This window comes from Polyodon spathula, chromosome 1 (assembly GCF_017654505.1).
Source record: "Polyodon spathula isolate WHYD16114869_AA chromosome 1, ASM1765450v1, whole genome shotgun sequence".
Classification (NCBI taxonomy): Eukaryota; Metazoa; Chordata; class Actinopteri; order Acipenseriformes; family Polyodontidae; genus Polyodon; species Polyodon spathula.
In genome coordinates this window covers 38857819-38877719 of record NC_054534.1, presented here as the reverse complement: position 1 = coordinate 38877719, position 19901 = coordinate 38857819, and the positions used below count along the sequence as shown (strand labels likewise).

At 36.0% G+C, this 19901-nt stretch overlaps 1 protein-coding gene across 2 annotated transcripts in view; it reads left to right on the top strand.

The window, feature by feature from the left end:
- Positions 1-19901, top strand: part of LOC121318458 (rapamycin-insensitive companion of mTOR-like) — a 76013-nt gene that overhangs the window by 29351 nt on the left and 26761 nt on the right. For both annotated transcript variants that reach the window (XM_041255171.1, XM_041255163.1), the window contains exons 4-9: positions 6181-6245; positions 7327-7458; positions 14401-14464; positions 16364-16490; positions 17277-17446; positions 17846-17913. In XM_041255171.1, the coding sequence (XP_041111105.1) occupies positions 6181-6245; positions 7327-7458; positions 14401-14464; positions 16364-16490; positions 17277-17446; positions 17846-17913 (626 nt within the window). The remainder of the gene's footprint in view (positions 1-6180; positions 6246-7326; positions 7459-14400; positions 14465-16363; positions 16491-17276; positions 17447-17845; positions 17914-19901) is intronic.

Genomic DNA, 19901 nt, shown 5'->3' with positions numbered 1-19901 from the left:
CCATCAAGTACTGACATCAGATGAATCTGTAAAGTTACTTTGTTTATTCAATAACCAGTAAATAATTCAAAACAAGGATACCTGGTTTTACTTTTAATGGTCAGTGCAAATGCTGCCATCCATTCACAGAAAGTCAACAGTAAATATTTTACATTGAACAGCAGTCCAGAGTTTAAAAAAAAAAAAAAAACTCCTTTCCAACTCCAAGTATCTTGCCTTTCTGTATAGTTACTGTGTTATTGTGCTTAACATTTTGTATGTTTTTATATTCATCATAACGTTAAATTACCTTTCTTATTTCAATGTTACCCAAGTCTGGATTACCATACTTCTTTTAGCACTTGCTATATTCATGTTAAATGGCCGAAGTAACATATATTGAAAGGCTTTGTTTAGCCACTTTCTTTTGAGACCTGGGCTCTCTTTGGTTACTATACACAGTTAGAAATATACTGAAAATAAAAACCATCATGAAAAAATATATAAATATATTGGGCCAGATAAAGGGGCCAGTAGTTAAAAATCTAAACGCAGAGCCCTGCATATACCTGTTTACAAGCTAGTTTCTTTTGAAATGTTTGTTATTATAGTTTTTCATTTTTTGAAGTAGTGCTTTGTGTGGTTAGAAAATAAAAAATGCTTGAATAAAACTTTTGAGTTGTATCCGATAGTTTGTCTTTCATTTTAATAATGATGTTGTTTAAAATGTAACCGTCATAATGACTGCCAGCAGCGGTTTTAGGTATGAGTATAACCACGGTGGTTCTAGTGTTAAAACATTTATAAAACAATTATTTTAATATTATAGGCACCTTTTTTAGCAGTTGCCTCTGACGATGGTTGCAGTTGGATGTGTAGCTAGACTGGGGTGTTTACATTTCAACCTGTGTAGCTTTGAGTTTTTCTTATTCTTACTCTGATTGGCTGCAAAAACAGCAGGGCTAGCCAGAGAGGTTGGATAATGTTTGTTTGGTTGGTTTTCTTGCGTACAGTTTCCAAGTAATTCAAGACATTGTATTCTGGGAGATGTAGTTGTTGGTGGAAGTTTTAGAGGAGGTGGGAGGGGAGGCAGAAAAGCTGTGCAAAAAAATTGCTATGCGTATCTTTAGCATTAAATTTTAATTTAGTGCGTATTTCTGATTTTTTTAATGCGTAAAAACGGCAGGTACACAGTAGTGCTGCATGAAACGATTATTAATGTAATCGATGAATCTGTCGATTGTTGCTTCAATTGATCGATTATTCTGATAAATACCAACATGACTCGATAGCTAGCAAGTTAAACCATTTTAACATATTTTTATGTACAATACATGACTCGAGATGATTGCATTTGCTTTGTTTTCCTTTTCTATTTCAGCAACAAAAAAGTTCAAATGATAACAGCTAAATAATGCATTGAGACCATTAATATACCACAAATTAACTTTATAATTTTATAAGGAGAAACTGTTTATTTTTAAGTTGACAACTTCATAAGACAAACAACTATGTATGTTAATTATTGCTTTTTAACATTTTCTAACAATGGAATGACAGGAAAAAAAATTCTTTACTTGTAAAACAAAACAAAAATTGAAAAAAAAAACAAAAACAAATAGCCTATATTGTTTTCAAATCTGAATAGCCCTTTTAAATAATTATTTGTTGAGGAAACTAAAGACATTAATTATTTAAGTCAGTCATGATTTCCATTGCGTGAGAATAGATGTTGAACTTCATGCTGATTTGAACTCGGCTCTTGCCAAGATAAGCACCAACTAAGACGTAGCTTTGCAGTAAACTAATGTGATCCATCTCCATCCATTTGCATTGTTAGCCTAGCCCACGACGCCTCAAGAGGGCTCCACAGTGATTCTGGCATCCCATCATCACCCCCCTCCATCCCCCACTCAGCTCAGCCCAGCTTACTTACCTCTACATCAGCGTTGCTTTCTTTCTATTGTGCTTGAGATCCCCATCCAGAATCTTTCCGTCTCAACCACAGCCAGTTGCTGCTCCTTTCTGCTGCTGCTTCAGATAAGTTCACAGCAGGATGGACTTTAAACAAATAACCTGTATTGTTTTCAAATCTGAATATCCCTTTTAAATAATTTGTTGAGGAAACTAAAGACATTAATTATATTTTGTCTCTAAGTCAGTCACATAGCAGTGCAACATTGCATTTTAGCTAGTCCACAGTATTTGAATGCAAGAACACCAGCATATCAACAGACAGGCAATACAAAGGAAAGCGGTCCCAGACTTACAACATGCTCACGTACACAGCGTTCACTTTCATAACTGTGATTACATTTTTAAAGGCAAGGTCAATGCCGATGGAAGTTATATTTATGTCAAAATTAGCAAATTAAAGCACATGGCCTGCCCCAGTGTAACTTTTCAGAATACGACCACAGAAGGTGTGACTATGCAACACCACGTGAAAAGGTAAAACTCCAAGGCAGGATGGAGTAAACAGCTTGTTTTGTCATTCAATTTCTGATCCTGACGTCTTCATAAAGACGTACATATCAGTCCATTCCAGCTGAAAAGAATGCTATTCCTCAATCTTTTTGCCAAAACTATACCGAATATACACCACTACACTTAAACTTCAACGCAGTAAAACCTGGGTTACAGATTGTGACTTGTGTACACGTTGCTTGTTGACAGTTCTCTCGACCAATTAAAATACGACAAAACAGATCCCAGGAATACAGACGCCAATAAGAGCAGCGGGTAGGTGGATGTAAAATAAATACATTAAATAAATAAATAAATAAATAGCAAAATATCACATCTCGAGTTGGTCAGTTGTGCGTTTTAATTGTTTGTTTGTTTGCTTATTTTTTTGTGTGTATTTGTGAATGACGAGACTCGAGAGTCATGTTTGGTTGCTTGAAGAGCCAGTGAGCGCTCCAACTAGTGACATCACGAGAGAACTGTCAGAGTCCTGCCGTTTCCCTTCCCCTTTTAAATAAACTGTGGTTAATGATGAGCTGCATTTGCTAGAGAAAGGCCCAGAGTAATTCAGAGTAATTAATAAAATCATTCATGGGAAAAAAGTTATACATTAAACTGATTGTCATGGGCACCTTTTGTTAATGTAGTATACATACTGTACCTCCTTGTATTGCAGACTAAAAAAAAAAAAAAAAAAAAGATCATTAATTCGACCCAAATTAATAAGTAACTTCAGTGCGTAACTTCATTCACAGAAATGTTGTTGTTTTGTAGATGTTTTACATATGTAAAAAAAAAAAAAAAAAAAAAAAAATGAAAATTCATGTGGACATAAGTATGCCCAGAGGTCTGCAGCAGTATGGACAGTTTTATAGGCATGTGACTGCAGTCTGTCTTGACAATGCAGATGCACTGTTTCCCTGTCTGGATCACCCATGCCTCTCCAATTGGTTCACATTGTGTGTATTTTGTGTACCCCTGGGCTGGCCTCTCTTGTGTCCTTAAGGACTTGTTATCTATGTCACTAGTTTACATGAGTATTTCTTAGTAGCAATGCTGATTAAATATGCAATTGCTCTCTAAACTGTCTGTGGTAATATGGTAAAATTCCCCTTCTGGTTGTGATTTCCCCACCACCTGTTGAGGTGTTTTCCAGTTAGATGCAGAGGGGACTTTATCATAGCAAGGCTGATCTATCTCTATTATGTCTTAATATTTTAAATAATTAGTGTTTCAAATGTCCGCTATCATTAAAAAAAAAAAAAAAAAATCAGAAATTATCAGAATTTCTTCAACTTTTTGTTTTTATTATTTATTCATGAACTATGGAGGTTTAAAATAAAAACAAATATGTTTCGGTCTCAAACGCCTCAGCGTTTAACATATTGTATATTTCCAGTGATATTTATACCTAACCAATAAAAGTATTAAATTAAATACATTAATACAAAACAATTCCAAATCATTTTAACAAATATAATAATCCATCAATAATGATTGTGCCATATATATATATATATATATATATATATATATATATATATATATATATATATATAGATAGATAGATATATAGATAGATAGATAGATAGATAGATAGATAGATAGATAGATAGATAGATAGATAGATAGATAGATAGATAGATAGATAGATAGATGTAATATAACAAAAAAAAAGTTGCTTTGCTGTATGCAACTAATTAATGACAAGAGCCAACAGTTTCTTCTCCTTCAGTTGCTTTGATTACACATGCCTTGTTGATGTGTTTCTGGCTTTTATTGTGTTGTAGTAAAACAGGGTGTTTATTCCAGCCAGGCCATGGTGATTCTTGTGTTTGTATACCTGATCTCTTCTGATTTGAAATATGGAAAAGAGGGTGTGATTCAGAGAGATCCTTTCCAATGATATAAATCTCCTTTTAAGGTTTTGGACAAGTTCAGTGATTTGATCCCTCAAACATGTGAGGGTCACACGCCCATGCCTGCTTTCTGACATCACCTCAGTGGATTAAGTAACATCACAACAACTACAGCTTCTAGAGAGGTGAATGCAGGATAAGAGTATTTCATAGGCTTTGTCAGTTTGTGGAGGTATCTGTTTTGAATTGCATTTTATATGCTTATACCTATTATGAAGCCAATTTTTCAGGTGAACCTGATTCTGTTTAGTACACATTTTAATGGGTTTACTGCTCAGTTTGGCAATGTAAAATTAAATTACATGAAGCTGAAGATGTGTCTTCATTTATACACTACCAGCTAGCTTGATTTCTTTTGAAGAAAGCAGATTTACTATAAAATGTAAAGTCAAATAGTGGTTTGCTATTGCTAATGGAAAGCATATACTTGTGGTGGTAGATCTTCACATACTGTTTTCTACACCAACATATATACCTTGTGGTTTTTGTTTTGTTTCAAGGCGCATTGTGTGTGCATTCAGAGCGGACATGGTACTTGTATTGGTATGACTCAGATACAAGCAATATAAATAACCCAAGGCCAGTGACAACAAATTATGTTTTTTTTTTAGAATAGGTGTTACAGTGGAACGTTATAAGACTGCTGGAACCACCCCAGATTCCAGAGACCAAATGTATAGTTTTGTTAATAAAGGGAGCAAGATATTCAGTGCATTGAACTACAAGCTTAGTTGGCCAAGGGTCCAGAGAACAGGTCATAGATCGTGAATGATTAATTATAGTAACAGTATCGTCAACCTTAGCTACAGTAAAAGCTACAGACATTTTCTGTGGTAAAATTTGTGGCTTGAGCATTAAGTGACAGCAAATAATTTCTAATGGATTCAACTTTATCTGAAAAATTTAGTAAAATCCTCACAATTTAGAGAAGTAGAGCTAGCAGTATGGTTAGGATATATAATTTTGCTAAAGGTTCTGAACAGTACTTTAGAGTTGCCATGACACTCAGTAATGATGTCAGAGTAATAAACATTTCCTGCTGATTCAAGAGCATGTAAGTAGATAAATGTTACTTCCAGATCTCCCTTTAGATAGTTGGACCCAAGCTTCTCCATTTACAAGTTTACATCCAATCATAAATATCTAAGTTGGTCTGTATGAGGGCAAGGAATGGACACAAGTTACTTTCCTAGTTTTTAGAGGAGCAATAATGTATAGATGGTAACTGCATCATCAACACATGTAGGTTCTGTATTAAAAGTGGAAGACAAGAAGGAATCAAAAAGGTTAGGGGCAGACAGTAGTGCCTTAGAATGGTTGGTAGGTTATCGGTTTTGAAGCTGGTCTTAAAGGGTGGAGAAGGAACATTTATTTCAGGCAGTGATAATGAAGTGATCAGAGAGTGCCAGATCTTTCATGGTAAGGTTTGAGAAAGTAAAACCCAGAGAAATAAGATCCTCTAATATATGACCGTGAATATGTTTTGGAGAGTGTATAGACTGTGAGACCAAAACAATCAAGAACAGATTGTAAACCTGCAGCCAAAGGAAGAAGGTAAGGAGTCAATGTGGATATTAATGTCTCCAGTAATCAGTAAGTCATTTGAGTCAATAGAAATTAAAGATAACAACTATAGGACAATATTCAATAAAGGTGGAGTGACATAATACAGTATTAGGGCCAATCTATGATGACCTGTTTAGGACATAATCATTAATAGAGTATGCAGTATAGTTTGCTGATCGTCATTTACACCTGTGCCTTTCATTTGAATAGTGATCAGATAGACTTTAAAATTCTTTCTCTCTTGTTACAGCTTCTTTGTAGTGTCGGCCCCTGTGAAGAGAAATTAGGTTTTACTTATGAAGAAATAATAATATGGTAAGTCACATTTATCTGTGATGTGTGTGTTCATTTTAAATGTACTTTACAAATATGACATCTTGAATATAAAATCAAATATATATAATCTTGAATTATCTACAGCAAACGCAAGTTCACTTTATTTGCATTCACATCAGTATGACACAGACAAAAGTAGTCTATTTTTGCCAATGGGTCAATGTCTGTTTTAAAGTCAGTCTGAGGAAGATGCCAGTTCAGTTATTATTTATGTGTTTTTTACATATGTGCCTGCTCGAGTAACATGATTTCCACTTTTTGTATAAAAAGAAACTTTATAGTTCTAATATTTTTACACCACATATGAGGTTGGCCTGATATGACCTAAACCCAGTGACCTTGCTCATTTATACGTGTCATGTTTGTTATAAATTAATATTTATCCACTGTAATTCCCTCTTTTCCTTTTGGAGATCCTTGTTTTGCACTGCTGCAAGTCCAGTTCAGCAAACCAAAGCTGGAACTGCCACAGGCTCTTGCATGACCTGTGTTCTGCAGTGCCAGTCCTGATCTGCAGCCAGAAAAGGATCTGCACTAATTTCACAAGAAAACCCCTAAAGACAATCATACAAAAAACATCTAAATGCCATCCAATCAGAACCTCTCCTGAATTGGATCCTGTGCCAGCAGACAGACTATGACTAGAATGTTACAACTTTTCAAAGTAGAAAATGTAGATTGATTAATAGGTAACAGGTCAGAAAGAGTTAAAGGTAGTGACAGAACAGCAGAATCTCTGATGACACTCTGAAAGGGTATACCACCAATGTTGATCTTTTGACCAAATGTATGTATACTGTGTGTACAGTATTTTTAATGTCCACAAGGTGAATATTTATACCCAATATTGGCAAAAGGTAGTGAATTCAACATCCAAAGCCAATATTAATCCATGTCTTATCTCATGAGTAGTAAATCTAAACAAAGCAATGTGTACTGAAATAGATACTTCTAAATATCTCCTAAACCATTCTGGTGGTATGATTTAATTAGATCAATAGAAATGTGTAATGAGATGAAGTAGGATGTAATTCTCAGAATGTTGTTCTTGCTCCTGCAGTCTGCGATTAGCGTTATTAAATGAAGCAAAAGAGGTGCGAGCAGCAGGTCTTCGAGCTCTCCGATATCTCATCCGAGATACCACTATTCTACAGAAGGTGCTTGGACTGCGAGTAGATTACTTGATAGCAAGGTAACAGCACTACACTGTAGCTGATCAAGTGGATGTGTGGCTTGTGTTTAACTGTCGCTAAGCACTATCATATGCACTGCAGATACATTTATGAAAATGCCTCGAGGTCCCAGAGCTAATGTTAACGGAGAGAGAAAATAAATCCTGTCATTAAAATCTAAATGTTTAATAGTCTGCTTCTTAAAGTCTCTTCTAACTAAAATAATACATCACTAACTCCCCTTCACATCATAGCAGTTTACTAGTCCATATAATTTTTATGTAGGTATTGAGGATGCTCGCGGCACTGTTTCATGTGTCAAACTACTTGGGGGATTTGGGATTGTCTTATCTGGCTGTTTCCGTTGGAGCTGTTAATTCGCTAAAAGAATAAAATGTGCTGTTAGCACAATGGAAACAGGCTTCATTTACATAAATGTCGCTATTGTGCAAATTTCAAAAATACATTGGACACTTATTTGGGAAATTCAGTTTGCTAGTTCATGTGAATTAATGCACATAAATTCAGTGGAAACAAGTATATTCGCATAAAAAGAAAATGTGACTGATTTTTTTTTTTTTTTATGAAAACAAGGTGCATTCTAAGAATTAGAAAAGTAGAAGAAACAGTTTTTTTTTTCACCAATTATTTGAAGAATTTGATCTAACTATTGCAAAGTACACTTTATATAAACAATGAACTGGCGTATTAGTCTTAAGTGATATCGGGTTCCTAGTTGAAGAAGTTCATATGATACTTAAAAATACGCTCAAAATAAGCACAAACACAGAACATTGCAATTGACACGCAGTACAGGCATGCAGGTTTTATTCAGGTGCTCGCACATGCCCCCCCAACCACCCAATCCCACCGACACCCCCCCCCCCCACACACACACACACACACACACACAAAGAAACACAACAGCTAAGCGCTACCTCCACTAAAAGGATGGTCCCCCTACAGGTTACACTGCACTACACCCTTCTATACTTTAGGGGAGCTGATATCCCTGAACTAATCCCTGGTAAACAAACCCAAATGCCAGTTACACACGGCAGTTGTCAGTTTCAGTGTCTTAGTCGTGTTGTGTGGACCAGAGTCCTGCGCAGGTTTTTTACAACCCACTTCCAACCTGGACCCACTACTACAGGACCCGACCCTAACCCGCAACCCGCTGCAGCATAGTCTTCTTACTCGCAACCCGACTCAATCCGCTTTAGTAAGGCCTGCAAACCCGCAAGTGTGTGTCTTGTACCTACTGCCTACGTCAACTGACTCGCATTCGCACACAGATATAGCTACCATTCTCCACAGATTGAGTTTATACAGTAGGCTATACAGTGTGGTAGAGTTCTCTAGTGGGCTGGATGTATTTTAACATTGTAACACATTAACTATCTCTACACACTTTACTATAAAATACCTGTCTATTCCTTTCATGACACCAGTAGAAAGGGAGCTACACCTGTGCTTTCGCAGAGATGTACCAGTTTTGTGGCTGTCATACACAAAAACATAGTGACAGGTTTTATAAGCAACAAATCACATGTTCATTATTTTCATTCTCTACGATTTCAAAAGAATTCCACACTTCTGATTTACCTCTCAAACTATCACCAAGCAGACATGATAAAAGGATCTTGCAACGTGTCAAACAAGCGGCAATACAAACAGAGAACACTGCTTAGTCAGCTGACTCCTCCCTAATCGTCTCCTGGAATACTGGTACATTTACCTTATAACACATTATTTGGGAAAGGGTTACAGACGAGTCAGTTGAAAGGACAGAAAACATTTTTGGTGATTCAAATTCAGACCCAAGCCTGACCCAAAAATGTGTAATTTTTTTTTACCCAAACCGTGAAAGTTAACATTCCGACCCGAACCAGACGCACTTTAGTGGGTTATCTGCGGGTACCTTACCTGATGCAGGACTCCAGCGTGGAAGGTCTCCATTCCTTTGGCCCATGGCCCTGCAGCAGCAGTGGTCTGGCTCTTGGCAGCAGGGCCAGGGCCGGCGTAACCAGAACAGGCGGCCTAGAGCAGCAAAAACGATACATAATTACATTTTGTACTTCACCTTTCTTTAATCGTAAATGTTCAACATCTTAGATCACTGTTTCTTGTTCTGCAAAACTTATTGATGATGTTACGGAACCATAGCATGTGGAGTGGTGTAGTCCTAAATCTGGAAGTACAGGATCGCTGGGGGGCGGGGTGATCATGCAGGTGCGGTGTCATGCCAAATCGATAAATTAAAAATAACTCCCTCACTCTCTCTGTTCTTCATCTTCTCTTTCATCCAGCACTCTCACTCACTAGCTAATTAAGGAACGCAATACGGTATTGTACAAATAAGGTACAATGAAAATACGATGTGTTTGAAGTAACCTGCTTGTCTTGTATCAATTGTTATTTGTAACTCTAAGCTCATGCATGGTGGTATGATCCATTGATCATAAATATTGTCATTATACAGCTGACAGTAGCTGTCACTACCATTCATAATCAAAGTTTTGATTTATCACAAAACTGTATACAACTATATGCAAGGAAAAAAAAACAATCTGGTGTACAATTTATAAAATATATTGATTTATTTATTTTATAATAATATGTAATATAATAAAATATATTATTTTTTCCACTTATCTACACACCATACGCCACACTTAAGGGGGAAAAAAAGTTTTTATTGAGAAAAAAATTATATATTAAATACAAAATTGAAAGGTCATAATTGGATAAGTCTCCACTCCCCTGAGTTAATACTTGGTGGAAGCACCTTTGGCAGCAATTACAGCTGTGAGTCTCTTGGGATAGGTCTCTACAAACTTTGCACACCTAGATTTGGCAATATTTGACCATTGTTCTTTACAAAACTGTTCAAGCTCTGTCAAGCTCCTTGGGGAGCATTGATGGACAGCAATCTTCAAGTCATGCCATAAATTTTCGATTGGATTTAAGTCGGGCCTCTGACTTGGCCAAACAAGGACATTTACCTTTTTGTTCCTTAGCCACTCCAGTGTAGCTTTAGCTGTGTGCTTTGGGTCGTTGTCGTGCTGAAAGGTGAACTTCCATCCCAGTTTCAGCTTTCCTGCAGAGGGCGACAGGTTTTCCTCAAGGACTTTTCTGTACTTTGGTCCATTCATTTTCCCTTCTGTCCTGACAATTGCCCCAGTCCCTGCCGATGAGAAACATCCCCATAACATGATGCTGCCACCACCATGCTTCACAGCAGTGATGGTGTTCTTTGGGTGATGTGTTGAGTTGGGTTTGCGCCAAACATAACGCTTTGCATTTAGGCCAAAAAGATCCGTTTTGGTTTCATTAGACCACAAAACGTTTTGTCACATGGCTACAGAATCTCCTGAAATGTTTTTTTTTTTTTTTGCATACTTCAAACGGGATTCAAGGTGGGCTTTCTTGAGTAATGGCTTCCTTCCTGCCACGCTACCATACAGGCCAGATTTGTGGAGTGCTTGGGGATATTGTTGTCACATGTATACCTTGACCAGTCTTGGCCATAAAAGCCTGTAGCTCTTGCAAAGTTGCCATTGGCCTCTTGGTAACCTCACTGATCAGTCTCCTTCTTGCTCAGTCATCCAGTTTGGAGGGACCGCCTGATCTAGGCAGGGTCTTAGTGGTGCCATACACCTTCCACTTCTTAATAATCGTCTTGACCGTGCACCAAGGGATATTCAAGGCCTTTTGATATTTTTTTTTATACCCATCCCCTGATCTATGCCTTTCAACAACTTTGTCACCGAGTTCTTTTGAAAGCGCCTAGGTGCTCATGGTTGAGTCTTTGCTTTGAAATGCACTACCCAGCAGAGGGAACCTACAGGAACTGCTGCATTTATCCTGAAATCATGTGAATCACTACAGTTTAACACAGGTGGAGGCCACTTAACTTGATGTGTGATTTTGAAGGTGATTGGTTACACCTGAGCTAATTTAGGTTTGCTATTACAAGGGGGGTGGACTCTTATCCAACCAAGCTATTTCAGTTTTTATTTTAAATTAATTTTCTACAAATTTCTAGAATATACTTTTTTAGTTGTGGGGTAGGATGTGTAGATAAATGAAAAAAAAACCTTTTAATTCCAGGTTATAAGGCAACAAAAGGTGAAAAGTTTGAAAGGGGGTGTAGACTTTCTGTAGGCACTGTGTGTGTGTGTGTGTGTGTGTGTGTGTGTGTGTGTGTGTGTGTGTGTGTGTGTGTATATATATTATTGTAAGTTCCCCGCCGCGCCGATGGCATCGTCGTGGACATTGTGAGGGACAGAGCTAAAGGCTGAAAGCGAGTGCCTATCTGTGAAGCGGTGAAAGAGCCCAGAGTGAGTTGGATATTGAAATATTCGTTTGCATATTTAAATATTTCTTAAGATAATTTAAATATTCTTTCAGATATTCGTTTGTTTTTTTTAAAAATAGTAAAAGCCATTATTGCTCTGAACACAGACAGAGACATCATAGCAGTAGGAGCAAGGGGCAAGGTGTCTGTACCTTTCTTTTACAGCAACACCTAACAATATAACATGTTAAAATAGAAAAATATCCCAGGAGTAAAGAATAAGTTGTGTAGAGCTTACTTTACCCCAATGCATTAACTACAAAACAAAGATGCCAAATAACAGTTCAAGTTAAATGTTGTTTTGTTTATTCCCAAAATACATAATGTTGACACCATGTTTTTTTTTTCATTCCTTGCCATTGCAGTTTCTTCACAGTAAATAGTGGCCATAATAACATGAGATTTACTTGTGCCTTTCTGTAGCAGAACAAGCAAACAAAAACTGAAATTTAAACTTTAAGCACTTCAAATAAAACAAACATGAAAAAAACTCACCGTTTTCTTTCTCGTTTATTACATTCCACGTAACAAAGTCACAACAAAAAATATATAATAAGGCTAGAAGTTTTACAAGAATGTAACCATATCTGTCATCTAAACATTTGATACGCCATCAGTACGGTTAACCAAGTTATGTTTTATGGGTGCAAATTAAGTAGTACGAAATGTCTTCAGTTGTTGACAGAGATTTCATTAAGTAACAAATTATACACACCTATAAAGACCAAAAAAAACAAAAAAAACTGCCATTTTGAAAATTAAAGCTAATTCCACTATGGTACCCCTATATTTAAGATTCATGCAACTAACTGATTTATTCATAAATATGTATGCTCGCACCCTGCCTTTTCACTGCATTTTTAAAGGCTGTACAATTTTGAACAAATTGAATAAGACGTAATAACCGAATAAGGGATATCAATCAAAGTTGTATATATATTTTATATATTGCATTTTATAAACGTTTTGTGTTAAAGCACACGTTTCATTACTTAAACAGGAGAAGTATGCATTTTTAATTTTTTTAATCTATTTTTAATCTATTATAAAAAGAGAACAGATAGATACATTAATGCACCTCAAGATTGTATTTCATCTATTGTTCGTACTGATAAAACAAGGAAGACTACTTGGACCATGGTAACGTTATAGCTGGCTATTTGCTCCTCCTGTTTTTTTTTTGTTTGTTTTTTTCATCAGAATTTTGATAAAGTAAGAATTATCTACCTATTATGTGTTTATTTTTAGCATGTGTGAAACCAGGGTTAACATTATAACTAAATAATCTCCATTACAGGTTAAGTTATATTTTATAGATGTTGAATATCCTGTTAGGTCTTTCCCTGTTATCTTATAACATCATAATGTTTATTTATTTGTTCTTTTGGTCTATAAAATAAACTTCATACCTTTTTAAATTGTATCCACGTTGTTCTATAGTACTGTCGGTTATATACTATAGTGTAAGGTATCAGAAAAGTGCTACTGCATAAACAAACTAGGAGCAAATTAAGAGTTTTGGGTAGCAAAATGCTTCCAAATATACATTACCTTCGAGCCTTGATAATATATGTTGTGTCATTAAGCAAAAGTTGCCAACAAGCAAAAAGCCAGTTTTCAAGTGTATTTATATGGAAGGATATATACTGTAGTTGTACAAATATGACACTGAAATACATGTGTTTTAAGTGTTAGTGTTACAAAATTAACTTGAGAAACAGGAAATACTCAAACATATAACTGTTTACTTCACGCATGTGTGAAACAAAGAGTAGGCTTAAATGATACCACACAACAATGTGCTACAATTGCCCTTACAATGAGTAAAGCACACATAAAACGTGTTGTACTTGGTTGATTCTAAACACAATTTTAATATAAGAAATTGTCCAGCATTGTCTGCTTTTTACAATGTACCACCTCTAAATGACCTCAATTTTGCATGCAGCTTCATAGCCAGTTTCAAAGCCACAACTCTGCCTCAGTCTGCCAGAAGTGTGTAGTTGTAAAGTCTGTTATAAAAAGCTTCATGAAATATGTGCCTAAATCATGCAAGTGCGTTCTTTAGCACTGGCAACTAGTAATAAAGTTGTCAGTAAGCAGCATGCAGTTGACATTAGTATATACAAGTATATGGGACAGGATTGGTTCCTGGTAAAATGGTGTCTTTATCAGAGTTGCTAATAACCTGCATCTACTGTATATGTTAATCTCACATATCACATGGAGCTCTTTCATTTGCCATTTTTTTAAACTGCCATACAAATTCTGGTGAGGCGGTAAATAAGTGCAAAGTATTTTTGTAATCTCTACCGAATACGAACATCTGATTTTTGTATCCAAATACATGTCAAAAAATATTAGTTTGGATATTTATCTCGACACTAAATTTAATGGAAACCCATTTTTTGCTGTACATTTCTTTCTGTACTAGAACAGCTGTTTGTGTGTGCTGAGTTTATTTAATTAGTCCTTGATTTTTCTGTAAACATTCTGTGGTGCACAATGTTCTTTTTTTCAACCAGTTCAGCACTAGTAGTTACATTTGTACATAGTGTTCAGTAGTACCATGTTTTTCTGACTTTTGTATTTTCATTGCTAGGTGTATAGACATACAACAGAGCAATGAAGTAGAGCGAACACAAGCACTTCGATTAGTCAGAAAGGTAAGGATTCAATGTATATGTATTCTATTGGGAGCTTTCCTTTTGGGAGCTACCCAATTTTTTTTTTAGTGATTTAATAATTTCACAGAGACTCAGACATTTTGTGCTCTCTCTCATACTAAAGATTGCAGAGCTTTCAAAGAAGCTTGTATTTTAATGCAGCGTCCTTCAGTACAGCTGTAACATCTACCGCTTATTGCTTTTTAGTGTTCAGTGTTACAAGTTAATCTTGGAACCAAAATGTTGTTGTTGTTGTTGTTGTTATTATTATTATTAGTTTATTTAGCGGACGCCATTATCCAAGGCGATTTACAGAGACTAGGATGTGTGAACTATGCATCAGCTGCAGAGCCACTTACAACAATGTCTCACCTGAAAGACGGAGCACAAGGAGGTTAAGTGACTTGCTCAAGGTCACACAGTGAGTGAGCCGGTATTTGAACCGGGGACCTCCTGGTTACAAGCCCTTTTCTTTAACTACTGGACCACAGTTCAAGATTTAAGGGGTAGCTCTAGCTGAATTTTTCAATTTTTAAAAAGTTCTTCAGTCTCCAATTATAAATCAACTGTGCATGAGCAAACCTTACTTCTGTGTAGTGTTTATTCTTCAAAGTGAATAATACAAAACAAAATGGCGGATGTTATAGAGGAGTTTTAGTTATAGCCCAGATGAATATTCTGCAACTTGTTTCTTCTCTTACTAGTTGGGTGCAATATTGTCTCAGCAGCCACTGTTCACACATTACTACGTTTATTTATCACTTAAAAAGAAAATGAGTTGTTGGATGAAAATTTAACTTATAATTATTATTGAAAGGGGGTTTAATTTAGTTATTAACAATATTCTAAACTCTTACTCATCCTGGCCCAGTGTGTTTACTGAGTTTATACTACAGGACAAGACAACCATACCCTTCAACTTGGCTGTAATCCAGTATTCCTGAGGCAGACTAGTGTGTCCATCCAACCAGGAGAGATCACAACTTGCCTAGCCTTGCCTAGCTTTTACTTTTATTTTCTAAGCTTGTGTACATGTTGTGTTATATTTTGTTTTTTTGTCGTCTTGACAAAGTTTGTGGTTTAATGTTGTGAGTAAACCAGATGTCCCTTCTGTCTGGACTTCCTTTTTCAAGGGAGGTAGTTTGGCCAGGCAGAAATGTCACTGTTCTCAGAAACTCTTAACCACATATATAAACAGTTTATTAAAAGTGTTCCCCTTTTTTAAAGAACATATTTAAATTTGCACTGCAATGCTGTCTACTCCATTTTCTTTTAAAAGGTTATTAGAAATGAGCACTAGAACAGAATGCAGCCCAGATAGTTAAGTTTAATTCCAAGTTAGAGCATATCTTGCATGAATTAAACACAGCTGGTGTTGGGACGGTGTCATGCCGCCTCAGTGATTCTTCTATGAAAAATTCGTTTTTTTACATAATGCTTTCTAGCTCTAGTGCAAGACTAAACCCAGGCCAGCATACAGTTCTGTGTCATAGATAAATTAGTAATAACTTGCTCACTGAGATGTCCGTGTTCATCGTACATCTGAGTACAGATGTTGTTGTTTATTGTGTGGTTTTTTGTTTTGTTTTTTTTTTTTCCTCGAGTTCCAAGAATATTAGGGCATATATAAGCATTCTTCATTTCATGAGCTTGCATTCAAGAGTATGATCATTGATTTTGGTGTAGGTGACAGAAGGTATTATCTGGAAGTGTTATCTAGATGTCTTCACAAGCTGCTGCTGTCACTGTCATATATAGTTAGAATTCCTTCCTTTGGCAATTTAAACTCCTAGCTTTAATATGCACTTAATTATTTGCTCTTCAGAAAAAGTTATGTTTGTCATTTTAAAAATAAAGGCCAATCCAATATTGCAATATACTTTCACTGCTCTCTTTTAGATGATCACTGTGAATGCTTCGCTATTCCCTAGCTCTATAACAAACTCCTTGATAGCAGTAGGAAACGATGGTTTGCAGGAGAGGGATCGGATGGTACGGGCATGTATTGCCATTATCTGCGAACTAGGTAAGTACAAACATTTTAATTTAGCTTATGATTCTGTTTGTGGAGTAAACTTTTCAGTATTCATTTACATTTTATGAATACAAAATTAAATTAGGCTTTAACATGTTTTCTTGAGCTCATACAGTCCACTCTTTTTTCACAGAATACAGAGATCAAATGACACTGTAAAACCCTGCCACTGTTGCCAGTTAGTGCCTTGAGATAAGCAGCTGACTGCACATTTGCCATGTAGATGATATTTCCTGATCCATTGGCATGCCATCTATAGTCATATCACCAGGGGATGATGCACTACTATGTGTGAATGTTTGTTATCTAGATTGAAAATAAACTGCTTCAGGCTGCATTAAGATTAAAGCCTGACTGTGTTTTAATTCACATTCATCATTCTGATGGAGGGGAGTTGTCAATAACATATTAGTATGTAGTCACTGCCTGCCAGGTATTTTCTGTTATAATTAGTGGCAGATGGGTGAGCTAAACTGATCCATGCAGATTAAAAAAATCAAAAAAAATTAAAAATTAAATAACTTAGTGGAGGGTGCACGGAGATTTTTTTTTTTTTTTAGCTGTAGCTTAGAAACCCTTTGTAACGATTTTGAAGGGCATTAGTTTGAGATGCTATTGTATTTATGTAGATATGGATTTTTTAAAATTTGACAGCTGTAGTTTATTATTTTTAAATCATTGATTGGGGGGATGTGTATCTTAAACATACCCTGAATGTAAGCTTTTAAACTAAGAGGTTTCTAAAGGGACCATTGTTTTAAATATACTTTTCTCCAGCACTTCAGAATCCAGAGGTTGTTGCTCTGAGGGGTGGGCTAAGTACCATTTTGAAAAACGTCATTGACTGCCAGTTGGGACGCATAAACGAGGCCCTCATCACAACGATTCTGCACCTTCTCAATCATCCAAAAACACGACAATATGTGCGCTCGGATGTAGAACTGGAGGTATGATTTTGACATTTGATGTCATATAAAGACTACATACTCAAGTTTATCATAGGTTCTTTTGATATTGGCCTTTTTTGTTGTAACAAATAGCAAACAATCAAACAATTAGTCTAACTGTGATGCAGGATGCTGAGGATTTTCTCTGGTAATTCAGAAGCTGTAAACTGGCCAGCTGCTTATCAAAGAGCTGTCAAGAGTTTACCAGTAGGGGGCAGTTTTCTTTCTACTTAACACTGACCTTTTCAGTTGTCATGTATTACTGGCTTTCTTTTATTTTGGAGAGCATGATTTTCGTGTGTGTGTTTTTTATACTGTTCCATCAGTAGTAATTTGAGTAAAAAAAAAAAGGGGGATTGTGTAACACTTTTTTTTTTTTTTTTTTTTTTTCCCCCTCAGCAAATTTTAGCACCTTACACAGATTTCCACTACAGACACAACCCTGACACAGCTGAAGGGCAACTTAAGTAAGTAAATATTCAGTCATCCCCATGAGGCAAATGAATACGTTTTTGTAAATCTGCAGCTGCCACCGCGGTCTCATTGTCACCTGCTAATAACTTAATAATCCATTTGAGCTGCTGACTTTTCAGTGTTAATTCCTCATTTTGAAATATAACGGTGCCCTTCACTTTGACTTGTGACCTAATATGTTGTTTTGTGGTTTGTGACTACCAGAATGAGAGACGTAATGCCTTGAGATAGTGGCTTCTTACTGAGTAAATGCCTATATGCGAGCATTGGGCGATACCAAAGGTTTGAATTACAAACGATACCAATTCTGATATCTCAGTACTATTACGATACTATCAATCGCATAAAGTCCCCTAGAAAAGAAAGTCCATATAGTAAGCAAACAGAGGAGAGTAAAAACTACAAAAGCTGTTCCTGTTTATCGTACTGTTTTAACACATAAAATTAAACAGAATATACAGGACCTGTAACACAAAAGATAATCATTAAAATTAAAAAGAAAAAAAACATTCAGTGCAATATCAATTAGATTGTTATCATTACAGTTTAACAAATAAACACATTTCTGTCCATTCTGAAATGTGATGTAATTGATACAAGGTTAACTGAGGAAGTAAACAGCACAGTTTGCAGCTAGGTGATTTTTATTCTGTATAACGTTTTCAGAATGCCCATGTTGCATAAAATATAAACAATGAAACAATATTCAAAATCAGGTGAAACCCAGTTTTAGGGTAATTCAGATTTACAAGCCACTGCATCAATATACAGTACATGCAAAAGTTCAAATGAGTTAATTTACAGAAAAATAAAAAGTATATATATTCTGAGGAAAACAAAATCATTCAAGTGCATCTAAACACAGACCATGGACCTGATTTAAATGTACATTGCACAGTATAGTACTAAAGACATTCTGCTTGCTATTTCAACAAATAATTACAAGGGAGATAAACATACCTGTAAAATAGATTATAGTTTCCAAGCATTCCTAACGAAATATAACTAATTATAATTCTTCTAGCAATATTTGTGCATTTTAATACTTTTTTTAAAACCCATCTAAAAAGAACAGTCTTGAAAAATGTGCTGCTTAGCAATTTAAAATTACACTGACTGGAAACAAAAACAAATGATCATGTGAACAACAGCTGAGAAAAAAAAAATGCAGGCTCATTCTCTGTAATGGCTGCAGGCTACCACAATTATATAAATTGTTGCCTGGGTGCAGGATTTTGGTAAAAACACATTTAAGAAATTACCGTCTTTGCTACATGAGCACAGCTGTGCTTCCAATCTATTTCAAGTCATTGTGCTCCATTTAAGTAAATAACACCCAGCGAAATTGGTAGGCATGTAAAATAATTTGGTAGGCAATTCTGGTTGACATTTTTCTATCGAAGTGTGCCCACCATGGTAGTACCGTCTCTATGATGATATCGTGGCATGGTCGGTGTCCTGATGTCGGTGTCGGGATATGTCATAGGTACCAGTATATCACCCAACACTTCTGTATGATTTTCTATATCAGGTTTGAACATGTTTAATACAAAGACAAATGATCACATTTATCGAATAATTTAGAAGTCACTGAAGTCAAATCGGAGTATCCACAGCAGCAGCGAGTGACGCGAGCGACAACGCTTTGAGAAATTTTTGTATCGCTAAAATAGAACCTGTTTCTAATTTGTCGGCTTGCGACTGGAATGAAACTCACCAATCGGAAGCAAGGTTAACACCCTTAACACACGCCTGAAAACACGCCACGCCTCAAAACAAGTTAATCATTTTATGTAGTCCAGTAGTCGTGGCTTGCAGGTGGTGCATTTAGCAGCACAGAGACACTTTCTTTCTGATTATGCAAGTTGCATAAAAATGGGTTTATTAATAAGCACAAGTAAACCGGACCGAACATGCAGTCAATATATCCAGCATTTAAATGAAAAGTGTGCACTTTTGCTGGCTTTTAAAAATGACACCA